The following is a 12,500-nucleotide window of genomic DNA, read 5'->3' on the forward strand; positions in this document are numbered from 1 at the left end:
GCTTAGGAGACCTGGCTGGAGTCACTCAGCACGCCCTGGATTCAAACTCACGACTCCAGGGGTGATAGTCAGCGTCAATACTCACTGAGATACCCAGACCCCCTAAGATTTTTTTTATATATATATATATATATTAATTAAACAGTCCTAGTGATTTACAACTTCATTATGTATGTAATGCATCTGTGACATAATAAGTCTGGGTATTTTTAATAAAAAATCAGATTAATCGTGATCTTCATTTGAACAAAAACCGATATAGATTCTTAAAATCACAAGATCGATCTTTTACTCTATACCAGGAGTTCATTACGTCAGACCACTGGTTTTTATGTGCACGTGTGATGAGCGCTTGTGGAGTTGCGGTAAAGTGGATACGTAAACAGCGGGAAGTTTAAATCGGAATTGAATGGAGAGCGTGTGTACCAGAGTCGAATCGGGAAATCTGTATCAGTACCCAGCCCTATGTCATTCTGTCAATTATCACAGACAATAATTTCATCTCATCCCTCAGTGTGTATAAACAACAGGGTGTAGAAACATGTTTACAATCTGGGAATGAGTCGAAATCCTGCTGATTGACAGCCTCATACATGTAGATTGAAGTGTGTGTGTGTGTGTGTGTGTGTGTGTGTGTGTGTGTGTGTGTGTGTACAGTGGCATTTAGACTGGCATTATGACAGAAGAGAGATGCCCTCAGCTGGTGGATTATTTTGTGGTGGCGGGTCTTGCGGGAGACTCGTCTGTGCTGGATGATGACGGTCAGCAGAGGGGCGGGCGAGCACTGCAGCCCATCATAGATCTGGCCGTGATTGCCCGCGGCCTCGGAGAGGATGTACCCGAGGGCTTCACCTGCATCGAGAAGACTCAAGGAGGACATCCGGCCGAGCTGAGCGCTGGACTGCTCAACAACACACACATGCTCCTCTGTTACAAAAGAGGACATGACAAACCGCCCATCATAGAGCTCGGGTGAGACTTTCAGTCACTAAACAACCATGAAATAATTCACATCACGATGCATTCAGTACGATTAGACATATCACGACGTGTCACAATATCTTTACTGTTTTTGATTCTGACTGTTTGATTGGGTTTGTGTTCATTTCAGTGTTCTGTATGAGGGGAAAGATCCGGTGCGGTCGGGATGGCTGGTGATCGAGACGACCCCGTACAGCCGCTCAGCCAGTCTGAGTTCTGCCGGTCCCACGACCCATCGCACGTTCCTGATGTACCGCAGAGCGCCGGACTCACAGGCACTGAACACGCTCGGTGTCACTGAGATCTCACTGCTCATGCCCAGCAAGGGAGAGACGGCGCCGCATACTTACTGTAGAGTGGACAAGAACCTCAACACGGGCATGGTGCAGAACCCACTCACTCACTCTTTCATTCATTCACTTAATGAAAAATTATTTCACTCATTTATTCATTCACTCACCTACTGTAGAGTGGATTCATGCATTCATTCATTAATTCACAAAATTACACGTTCATTCATTCATTTATTCATTTATTCATTTACTCACACCTACTGCAGAGTGGACAAGAGACTCATCCATTCATTCACTAAATTACACATACATTCACTTGTTCGTTCATTCGTTCATTCATTCATTCACACCTACTGTACAGTGGACAACAACCTCAAAATAGACATGGTGCAGATCTAATTCAATCATTTACTCATTCATTCATTTAATAAATTACACATACATTCACTCATTCGTTTATTAATTCTCTCACACCTACTGTAGAATGGAAAAAGAACCTCAACACGGGCATGTTGCAGAACTCATTCATTCATTCACTCACACCTTCTGTACAGTGGACAAGAACCTCAAAATGGACATGGTGCAGATCTCATTCAATAATTTACTAATTCACTCATTCATTCATTTACTAAATTACACATTCATTAACTTGTTTGTTCGTTCATTTATTCACACCTTCTGTAGAGTTGAAAAAGAACCTCAACACGGGCATGGTGAAGAACTCACTCATTCATCCATTAATTTATTCATTCACCCACACCTCTTGTAGAGTGGACAAGAACCTCAAATTGGGCATGGTGTAGATATCATTCAATCATTTTCTCATTCATGCATTCATTCATGAATTAATTCACTAAATTACACATTCATTCACTCATTTATTCATTTTTTTAACAACTATTGCAGAGTGTGCAAGAAACTAATTCATTCACTAAATTACACATACATTCACTTGTTCATTCATTCACACCTACTGTAGAGTGGACAAGAACCTCAAAATGGGCATGGTGCAGATCTCATTCATTCATTTACTCATTCATTCACCCGCACCTAGTATGGAGTGGAAAAATAACCTCAACACGGCATGGTGCAGAACTCATTCATTCATTCACTAAATTAAAAATTATTTCACTCATTCGTTCATTCACTCACCTACTGCAGAGTGGACAAGAAACTCATCCATTCATTCACTAAATGACACATACATTCATTTGTTTGTTCGTTCATTTGTTCACACCTACTGTAGAGCTGAAAAAGAACCTCAACACGGGTATGGTGCAGAACTTGCTCATTCATCCATCCATCCATTCATTCATTCACCCACATCTCCTGTAGAGTGGACAAGAACATCAAAATGGGCATGGTCCAGATATCATTCAATCATTTTCTCATTCATGCATTCATTAATTAATTCACTAAATTACACATTCATTCACTCATTTATTAATTTACTCACGCCTACTGCAGAGTGTGCAAGAAACTAATTCATTCACTAAATTACATATGCTCACTCACATATCACATAATCACTCATTCGTTCATTCATTCATTCATTAACACCTACTGTAGAGTGGACAAGAACCTAAAAATGGGCATGGTGCAGATCTCATTCATTCATTTACTCATTCATTCATGTGCTCATTTACTAAATTACACATACATTCACTCATTCATTTATTAATTCACTCACACCTACTCTAGAGTGGAAAAAGAACCTCAACACGGGCATGTTGCAGAACCCGCTCACTAATTCATTCATTCACTAAATTAAAAATTATTTCTCTCATTCGTTCATTCACTCACACCTACTGTAGAGTGGACAAGAACCTCAAAATGGGCATGGTGCAGATCTCAGTAATTCATTTACTCATTCACTCATTAATTCACTTAATTACACATACATTCACTCATTCATTCATTCACACTTACTGTAGAGTGGATTATGATCTCAAAATGGGCATGATTCAGTACTTATTTACTCATTCACTCATTAATTCACTAAATTACACATTCATTCACTCATTATTTCATTCACTCACATCTACTGTAGAGTGGACAAAGTACCTCAACACAGGCATGGTAAAGAACTCACTCATTCACATACATTAATTCACTAAATTACACATTCATTTATTAATTCACTCACATCTACTGTAGAGTGGACAAGAACCTAAAAATGGGCATGACGCAGAACTCATTCATTTATTCACTAAATTACACATTCATTTACTCATTTGTACATTCATTCACTCACTCACACCCTAAAAATGGGTGCAGAACTCATTCATTTACGTAATCATTCATTCACTAAATTACACATTGAATTACTCATTCATTCATGAATGTATTTATTCACACATCTGTGGTTAAGAACCTAAAATAGGCATGGTGCAGAATTCATTCATTTACTTATTCACTCATTCATTCATTCATTCATTCAAACCTACTGTAGAGTGGACAAGAACCTAAAAATGGGCATGGTACGGAGCTCATTTACAAACTCACTCAATTGAATTACTCATTGGCTTCATTCACTGCATGTAGTTGGTCCATTCATTTGTTCATTTATTCATGAAATCATGCATTCACTAATTTAAAGGTGGATCTCAGTAATTGCATTTACTGATGGCACTGTATTACCTTTTTTGCATGATGCTGCATCTACGTTTCACTGCAACGTAACACATTTTACTGAGTGCACCTTTAATACCTCATTCACTTTTTCACTCCATTCATTCATTCACTTTGCTCTTATTTCTCTTATTGGCATTTTGTTTAATCGTGTGTGTGTGTGTGTGTGTGTGTGTGTGTAGTGGGGTCCGGCGCTGTATCTCTGCTACAAACGTTCAGTGGCTAAAGCAAATGCTCTGGTGTACGAGGCAGGTGAGCGTCTCTCACACACACACACACACACACACACACACACACACACACAGACTGAATAGAGTGTACATGGAGCTGCAGTGTGTGTTTGTTGTTCAGGTCTGATCAGTCGGTATCCTGAGGAAGATTCCGAATCGTTTCCTCTGCCGGACTCTGTTCCCGTCTTCTGTCTGCCGATGGGCGTTACTGTGGAGAGCTGGCCGCTCAAAACCAAATACCAGCTGCCCGTCTTCTCCACGTTTGTGCTGACTAGCGCCTATGGAGATAAGGTCTGTCTGCATGAAGTCTGAAGCTTATTCTGGATAAGAACCGCCCACTTAGACAGGAAAATACCGTCAAACATGTAAAACGTCCAACCACAGTTTGTTATTTTTTTATGTGACATTTAGAGCAGGTAAATCTGAAATAGTTAGGGTGGATTGGAGCATTCGAGTCAGTTGTGGGTCTGAGACTAGAGCTCACCTGTCCACACGCACCTGCTCATGTGCTGTTCTCTGTGTGTCAGGTGTACGGTGCTGCTATCCAGTTCTACGAGGCGTATCCGCGCGAGTGTCTGTCTGAGAGACAGTGTGTGCGTCTGGGGCTGCTCAGTGTGGTGGACCGGCGACCCATCACCAACCGCAGCATACAGGTGAAGAAGAGTGTGTGTGTGCTGTCACACTGGCCATTCTTCAGTGTCTTCCAGAAGTTTCTCACCTTCATCTACAGATACTCCATCTCAGGACCTCATGTGCTGCCGCTGGAGAAGTGAGTGAGACGACTGTTTGAACAATTCACTGCTGTTCAACCAAAAGTGAAATGAAGCCCTGACGGGACGAATTTAACCCCTGAACCATTCACACTGAGCGTGACATACTTCAAAGAAAGCAAATCACGTCCCAGTTATTCACATGCTTTAATGCAAAAGAAATGTTGGCACACTTTTGGAATATTATAAAATAATCGTAGTAATAATATTACAGCTGTATTAACTAAAATTGCTGCTAGGTAGGGATAATGTCTATGTAGTCAATGAATTAAAGGAATGTTCTGGGTTGGGGTCTGGGTATCTCAGCGAGTACTGATGCTGACTATCACACCTGGAGTTCTCTAGTTCGAATCCAGGGCGCGCTGAGTGACTCCAGCCAGGTCTCCTAAGCAACCAAATTGGCCCGGTTGCTAGGGTGGGTAGAGTCACATGGGGTAACCTCCTCATGGTCGCTATAATGTGGTTCTCGCTCTCGGTGGGGCGTGTGGTGAGTTGTGCGTGGATGCCATGGAGAATAGCGTGAAGCCTCCACACGCACTACGTCTCCGCGGTAACGCACTCAACAAGCCACGTGATAAGATGTGCAGATTGATGGTCTCAGACGCGGAGGCAGCTGAGATTCGTCGTCCGCCACCTGGATTGAGGCGAGTCACTACACCACCACGAGGACTTAGAGCGCATTGGGAATTGGGCATTCCAAATTGGGGAGAAAAAGTGAGGAAATAAAAAAAAAAAGGAATATTCCGGGTTCAATACAAGTTGAGTTCAATCAACAGCATTTGTGTCATAATGTTGATTACCACAAAAATTAATTTTGACTCGTCCCTCCTTTTCTTTAAATGTGTGTTCCAGTGAGACACTTACAATGGAAGTCAATGGGGTCAATAATCTGTAAACATTAAAATACTCACTGTTTCAAAAGTATAGACACAAGACATAAACAATATGTGTTAACATGATTTTACTGTGATCAAATCACTTACTAACCACATCTGTGGAAAGTTAACAATGTTACAACTTTGTTGCCATGACGATATAATGCTGTAAACTGTAAAACCGTAAAATGATGATTTAAACAACTTTACAGCTCAAATAATACATGAGTTTTAAGTGCTTTTATAAAATTATAATCTTCACATTTCTGACTTTAAACCCTCCAAAAATTGACCCCATTGACTTCCATTGTAAGTGCCTCACTGGAACACACATTTGTGCTTTTTTTAACAAAAAGGAGGAACGAGTCGAATTGTGCTTGTTGTGAAAACCTAATGAGACTCTAGCATGAAATAAATATACTAAAGTATTAGCTACTTTTTATGAAGTTACTGTATTCTGTATTCTTCATGCTTTAGAGACTGTTTTTCTGCGTTTTAGATGGTTTAGGATATTGCGTTAGGTGTGGCACATTTTGTACAGAAACAATGTATTCACAACACAAGTTATGCATGCTGACTTACACGTGACAGTTCAAGTTCACCTGTTCATTTCAGCTTCATTGTCTGTGCAGCTGTAAATTGTAATATTCCATATATGTTGTTGATATAGTGATTAATCTCATGTACAGATAGGATGTGTTTGATGAGGTACTGTAATTAACCCAGTAAAGCGCTTCATTTTGTCGGGTTCAGCTCTTTCTGTTCACGCTGCTCAGTACGGGATTATTGGATTAGTTGAATCAGTTCTGTTTAGATGTTTCTTCTGTTTGTGCACTGACAATATCTGGCAGGATTATTTTTTGTTTAATTGAAATAATTTTTTCGTCACATCTTTGTTACCTCAACAGCTCAATGTCCAATGTTTTTTTTTTTTTTTTTGGTCAAATAAGGAAAAAAAGTTACCTACGTAATGCAAAAAGTAGCTTTTTCACCTGGCATATTATTGCCTCCAGTGTGAATGGTTCTATGGGAATTGTTTCATGTAACATTTAACTGCACAGTGGATTGTTGTGAACCGTTCTTTTTCTCGAGCTGTTTCTGTAACTCTCGTTAGAGAGACAGAGCTTCAGTGAACGGAACTGAATCACCCAGAATTCCCCAAAGCAGTGTCAGTGACTATGGTGTATTAAGATCTATCTCTCTGTCTGTCTGTAGACATATCTCGAGCTTCATGCACAATGTTCCGTTCCCGTCCCCTCAGCGTCCTCGTATCCTGGTGCAGGTGAGTGAGATCAGCTGATGCTACAGTGACGTTCAGTGTTTAATATATTCATGTCGTGAGTTCTTCAGTGTGAAAGATCACATGATATTAAACCCTGAACGCTTCTCCCACAGACGCCAGCCACTGATGGTCGGTAAAGATGCTCACGGTGGGCACATGGGTAACGGGGGGTGGTTGGGGGTGGGGGTGAAGCTGTCAATCATAGTGATCCAGAGTAGACCATTCAATCACAACCAATAATCCTGCAATTCAAACCAAACTGATTGAGGGATTGATTGATTAGTTGTTCATTTGGTGCTGGGCAGGAAATCACAGCATTAGTGGAGGTGGGAAACAGTTTGTAATTCAATGACAAGACGAGTGTGTGTGGGTGTGTGGGAGTGTGTGTGTGTGGGTGGGTGTGTGGGTGTGTGGGTGGGTGTGTGGGTGGGTGGGTGTGTGTGGGGGTGTGTGGGAGTGTGTGTGTGTGGGTGTGTGGGGGTGTGTGTGGGTGTGGGTGTGGGTGTGGGTGTGGGTGTGTGTGTGTGTGTGTGGGTGTGTGGGTGTGGGTGTGTGTGTGGGTGTGTGTGTGAGAGAGCATGTGTGGGTGGGTGTGTGTGTGTGAGAGAGAGGGTGTGGGTGTGGGTGTGTGTGTGTGGGTGTGTGTGGGTTTGAGAGAGAGTGTGTGTTTGTGTGTTTGTGTGTTTGTGTGTTTGTGTGTGTGTGTGTGTGTGTGTTCTCCAGTTGTGTATTTACAGTGTCTGTGTGTCCTCAGCTTTCTCCGTATGATAATCTCCTCTTGTGTCAGCCGGTATCGTCTCCACTGCCACTCAGGTGAGACACACTTTTATTCTTTCTGTTTTCTCTGCTGTATTTTCTCTTCGTTCTGATTGGCTGGTGGGTTTTCTGTCCTCAGTGGTGCCAGTTTTGTGAAGCTGCTGCAGAATTTGGGTCCTGAGAACACGTGTACGCTGCTGCTGGCCGTCCTGACGGAACACAAGCTGCTGCTGCATTCACTGCGGCCTGACGTGCTGACGTCTGTGAGCGAGGCCCTGGTGTCGGTGAGCTCTGATTGGGTCAGATTTCAGCCCTGCAGACGAAACATCCTCTGTGTCCTCATGTGTTCCTCATGTCCTCTCTTTCAGATGATGTTTCCTCTGCACTGGCACTGCCCGTACATCCCCCTGTGCCCACTGCGGATGGCAGATGTGCTGTGCGCACCGATGCCCTTCATTGTGGGCGTTCACTCCAGTTACTTTGACCTCTATGACCCCCCATCTGATGTAGTGTGTGTGGATCTGGACACCAACACCATTTTCCAGTGAGTTTCCTGTCAGTTGTTATGGTAACCGTTGGCAGGTGTTCAGTACAGTACAGCTGCGCCACAGTGGATGTTTATTCAGAGAGATTCAACATTTGGATGAGAAACGCTTTTAAATAACAGGAAATAAAGTCCACGAATGGTAATCTAAGATGACATTTGATGAAATAAACAGTCACTCACAGTTAACGGGGTTCAAACCTAATGACAACCGTTAACTATGATAAAATCACTCTTATGGATGTAATACTGTGAAGTAGGACTGCACGATTAAGACAAAAAGTCATATTGTGATTATTTTGAAAAATATTGCGATTGTGATTTGAACTGCGATATGATAAACAAAAAGCTACATTCTACACTTATGAACTTATTTCAATTTCATAACTAATTCAGTCTGAATTGTTACATTTTCACAAAATGTAATTAATAAAACGTAATATTTACTGTAATTTTTTTTTTTTTTTTTTTAGGAATTTTATTAAAGTTGAAGTAACTTTTTCAGTGTTAAAATACTTCTGTCGCATCTTAATCTGCAGATTACACATTCATAAGTTAATTTTCTCGAAAACTGTAAGCTCTTTCAGTCTCTGTGGCACTATGAAAATTCCCACTTAGACCCGCCCCCAACAACGTTGCTCAACCAATGGTGTGAGTTGGAGGCGGGACTATCTCATTGTTTGACCAATGGCAGATGGGGGGCGTATCCAGAAAGCTGTTTTGAATATAAAGTTTAATTTTGCAATTGCATTTGGTGCTGCTAGTGGAATAGAAATTACACACTTCAGCTTTAAGAAATTGAAATGGGTAAATTCTGAAATAAATTTTGAGTGTAGTTGCTAAGTGACACCTGTTGACCAAAATTAGATAATGTTTTGCCTGTGCTCTACTGCCAATAAAAAGACTTAAGAGTCCACTTAAAATGAACCAGACCTTTTTCACTACAGCCAAAAATTAACAAATAAATAAATCAAACAGCGAAACTTCATATTTATATTGTACCTGTCCACTGTGTTCCTGTTTTTCTCCACTTTATGATAGGGTCTGAGCCCAGTATTCATCATCTTAATTGTTTGGAATGCAGTCAACTTGAATATTATAGTATTTGTAGTATTATTATATTATTATGCAAAGTTATATATCAAGCTTTTATTTGGGAGATTTTCTCGACCTGGGTGTACTTGGTTTTTGTGCATCTGGTTTGGATCGCGCCCGGTCAACCGCCTTCCTTTCAAAGTATACTCTTCTGACCATGAGCGAATACGAACGCGTTCAGCGCATGCACACTATGATTGCTTTGTGATACTCTTTTAGTACAGTCAACGGCAAGCGCATGCACCGATGATGCGCGCAGACGAGGACTGTCCGTGTGTCATGAAAATCGGGGCCATGCGTGGATTGTCCCTGAGGACTGTGCTGATGATGAAATTTGCGTCACGCAGACTGAGCGCACAGCGATCAGCAACGTGGACAACCGAAGTATACTTTGGCCTGCATGCAGGCAGTCCACGGTTGTGCCCATTGTCGCAGCATGCACCTGCTGTTGACTGTACTAAAAGAGTATCACAAAACAGTGCAGACAGCCTTAAAGGGACAGTTCACACAAAAATGAAAATTCTCTCATGATTGACTCACCTTTAAGTCATCCCAGATGTGTGTGACATTCCTTCTTCAGCAGAACCGAAGTGAAGATTTTTATAAGCACATTTCAGCTCTGTTTGTTCATATAATGCAAGTAAACAGGTGCCATCAGGCTGCTGGCTGTTCGATAGTCCAAAAGCATATTTAGGCAGCATAAAAGTAATCCACGTGACTCCAGTCGATCAGTTAATGTCTTCTGTAGCAAACTGATAGGCTGGTGTAAGAAACAAATTGGCCATTGGTCAACTGGAGTCAACTGGATTACTTTTATGCTGCCTAAATATGCTTTTGGACCGTCAAACAGCCAGCAGCCTGATGGCACCTGTTTACTTGCATTATATGAACAAACAGAGCTGAAATGTGCTTATAAAAATCTTCACTTCGGTTCTGCTGAAGAAGGAATGTCAGACACATCTGGGATGACTTAAAGGTGAGTCAATCATGAGAGAATTTTCATTTTTGTGTGAACTGTCCCTTTAAGAGTTTCTGATGGTTGAACAGTTCACAACATCTGTATAACGTAACCCCTCATCTTAACATCTCTGTGCACAAATACCCAGTGCCATGGGGAATTTTATTTGTATATTAACTTGTAGCAGGCAAACATATTTGGAATAATGCAAAAGCGTGCTCAGCGCGTGTAAGCAAACAGAAACAAACTTGGGGGAAAAATTGGTTGTCATTTCCGCAACACCAAACCATTTTGCTCAAAAATAAAGTTTTGTCTAAAGTTAGTGTGCTTGTTAACAGAGTAGACCAAAGTGTCAGTGAAGATGCATGAACACACTCTGTTGGACATTGTTAGTGAACAAATTAAATCAACTAGTGAGAGTGTGAACAAATGTTTTAATGAAACTTTTCACAGTGCTAAAAGTGCCAGAAGTCCTCAAATCAGTAGTTCATATCTTTGTATTCTATTGGTCAGTAGTCGTGTAATAAGTGTTGTTATTAACAGTTAGTCTCTGGGTCACTGGTCCTGATCACCCTGTCAGGGTTTATTTTGCAATCATGACCGGCTGACTGCACACTAGGCTGTTTACTGTTGCTGCTGGGAAATATAAATGTCTGCTTAGACATAAAGTTTCAATAAACTAAATCATTTCCTCGTCTCTCCTGTCAGGTGTGAAGATAAGAAGCCGCTGAGCTGGAGATCTTTGCCCAGGAAACATGGGAAGATCCTGCAGAACTCTCTGACAAACCTCCACAAGACTCTGGAGAAGAGTGAGTGACAGTCTGACATCATCACACACACACACACACACACACACACACACACATAGACTCAATCTCCTCATCACTCTCTCTCTGTCCGTCAGTCTATACTCCAGGTCAGGAAGAGGCCACGCTGGAGTTCCTGTTGACAGACTACGATCTGATTTATGGCCGTCAGAAGCAGCTGGAGTTGGAGATTCAGGAAGCCTTTCTGCGTTTCATGAGCTGTTTGCTGAAGGGATACCGATCCTTCCTGCTGCCCATCACACAAGCACCGTCAGACAGAACCACAGACTGCAGTTCACTCTTCAACCTGCAGGGTGCGCACAACACCTCTCTGACAAACAAAAGAGTGAAAGCAATGTTCAATGCAGATGGACAGCATTTGTGTCATACTGTCCTTTACCACAGAAAAGTACTGTTTCCGATTAACACTTTTTATTGATTCACACACTTGAAACAGAAAGGCAAAAGCATAACCCCCATTATTCCCTTTCCCCCTCCCAATCCCCAACCCCACCCTGCCCCTCAACAAATATCATTGTGGTCACAACTTGAGTTACCCACCAAAAAAAGAAACATATATTTAAAAATAGTAATAATCACACACATGTAAAATTGCACATCCCTCTCCACTGTCCCTCCCCGAGAGCCCTCCAAAAAGCCCAAATAGCAGCCCCATTTCTTAATAAACGAATCTAAGTCGCCTAGCCTTCTTCATGACATCTCCTCGAATGCCGCTACCCTGACCACCCTGGCCAAATACATGGATTTTTTAAAGCGGCATATCAAACGAAACTAGAGACGCTAATCTTTCCAACCAAACAGGTTTCAATAAAATACTTAAAGACGTTTCTTAGCAGAGGCACTTTTGTTGGCACTGTGCCCATAGGAGTGCTTCCTGTATATCAATGTCATGTTGTTGGGTCACGTGACGTGGTGCGACAGAAGTTTAACCCTTAAATGACAGTGTAGAGTCTTGTGAACAGTATTCAGTCAGTTTTAATTCATTTAAATCATACATTGCATATAGTGAAGCAAAAATACAACGTGCACACATGTGGATGAGGAGTCACATGAGGTTAACTCAACCATCAGTTTGTAAAAAAAAAAACAAGCTCAAATCATGTTCACAGTAACACTTGCAATGGAAGTCTATGGGCAACACATTGCATCAGGATACATTTCAAAATACACTCTGTTTTGAAAGAGTGAACAGCAGAAACATGATTTTACTGTGATAAAATCAGGGATTTACCAGTGTTACAATGTTTGCCAGATTTCA

General features: G+C 41.5%; 1 protein-coding gene across 3 annotated transcripts in view; it reads left to right on the forward strand.

Annotated features, from left to right (window-relative positions):
• LOC127453082 (DENN domain-containing protein 4B-like) overlaps window positions 1-12,500 on the forward strand; it is a 47,675-nt gene that overhangs the window by 19,878 nt on the left and 15,297 nt on the right. For 2 of the 3 annotated variants that reach the window (XM_051719133.1, XM_051719134.1), the window contains exons 2-12: window positions 658-972; window positions 1,112-1,364; window positions 4,088-4,157; window positions 4,257-4,426; window positions 4,663-4,904; window positions 6,996-7,062; window positions 7,817-7,875; window positions 7,958-8,102; window positions 8,187-8,362; window positions 11,124-11,224; window positions 11,320-11,535. In XM_051719133.1, the coding sequence (XP_051575093.1) occupies window positions 677-972; window positions 1,112-1,364; window positions 4,088-4,157; window positions 4,257-4,426; window positions 4,663-4,904; window positions 6,996-7,062; window positions 7,817-7,875; window positions 7,958-8,102; window positions 8,187-8,362; window positions 11,124-11,224; window positions 11,320-11,535 (1,795 nt within the window). In that variant the 5' untranslated portion in view covers window positions 658-676. Of the gene's footprint in view, window positions 1-657; window positions 973-1,111; window positions 1,365-1,972; window positions 1,988-4,087; window positions 4,158-4,256; window positions 4,427-4,662; window positions 4,905-6,995; window positions 7,063-7,816; window positions 7,876-7,957; window positions 8,103-8,186; window positions 8,363-11,123; window positions 11,225-11,319; window positions 11,536-12,500 lie in introns of those variants that run through there. The other variant, XM_051719137.1, reaches the window with a different exon arrangement.

Source organism: Myxocyprinus asiaticus, chromosome 15, assembly GCF_019703515.2.
Source record: "Myxocyprinus asiaticus isolate MX2 ecotype Aquarium Trade chromosome 15, UBuf_Myxa_2, whole genome shotgun sequence".
In the NCBI taxonomy this organism is placed as follows: Eukaryota; Metazoa; Chordata; class Actinopteri; order Cypriniformes; family Catostomidae; genus Myxocyprinus; species Myxocyprinus asiaticus.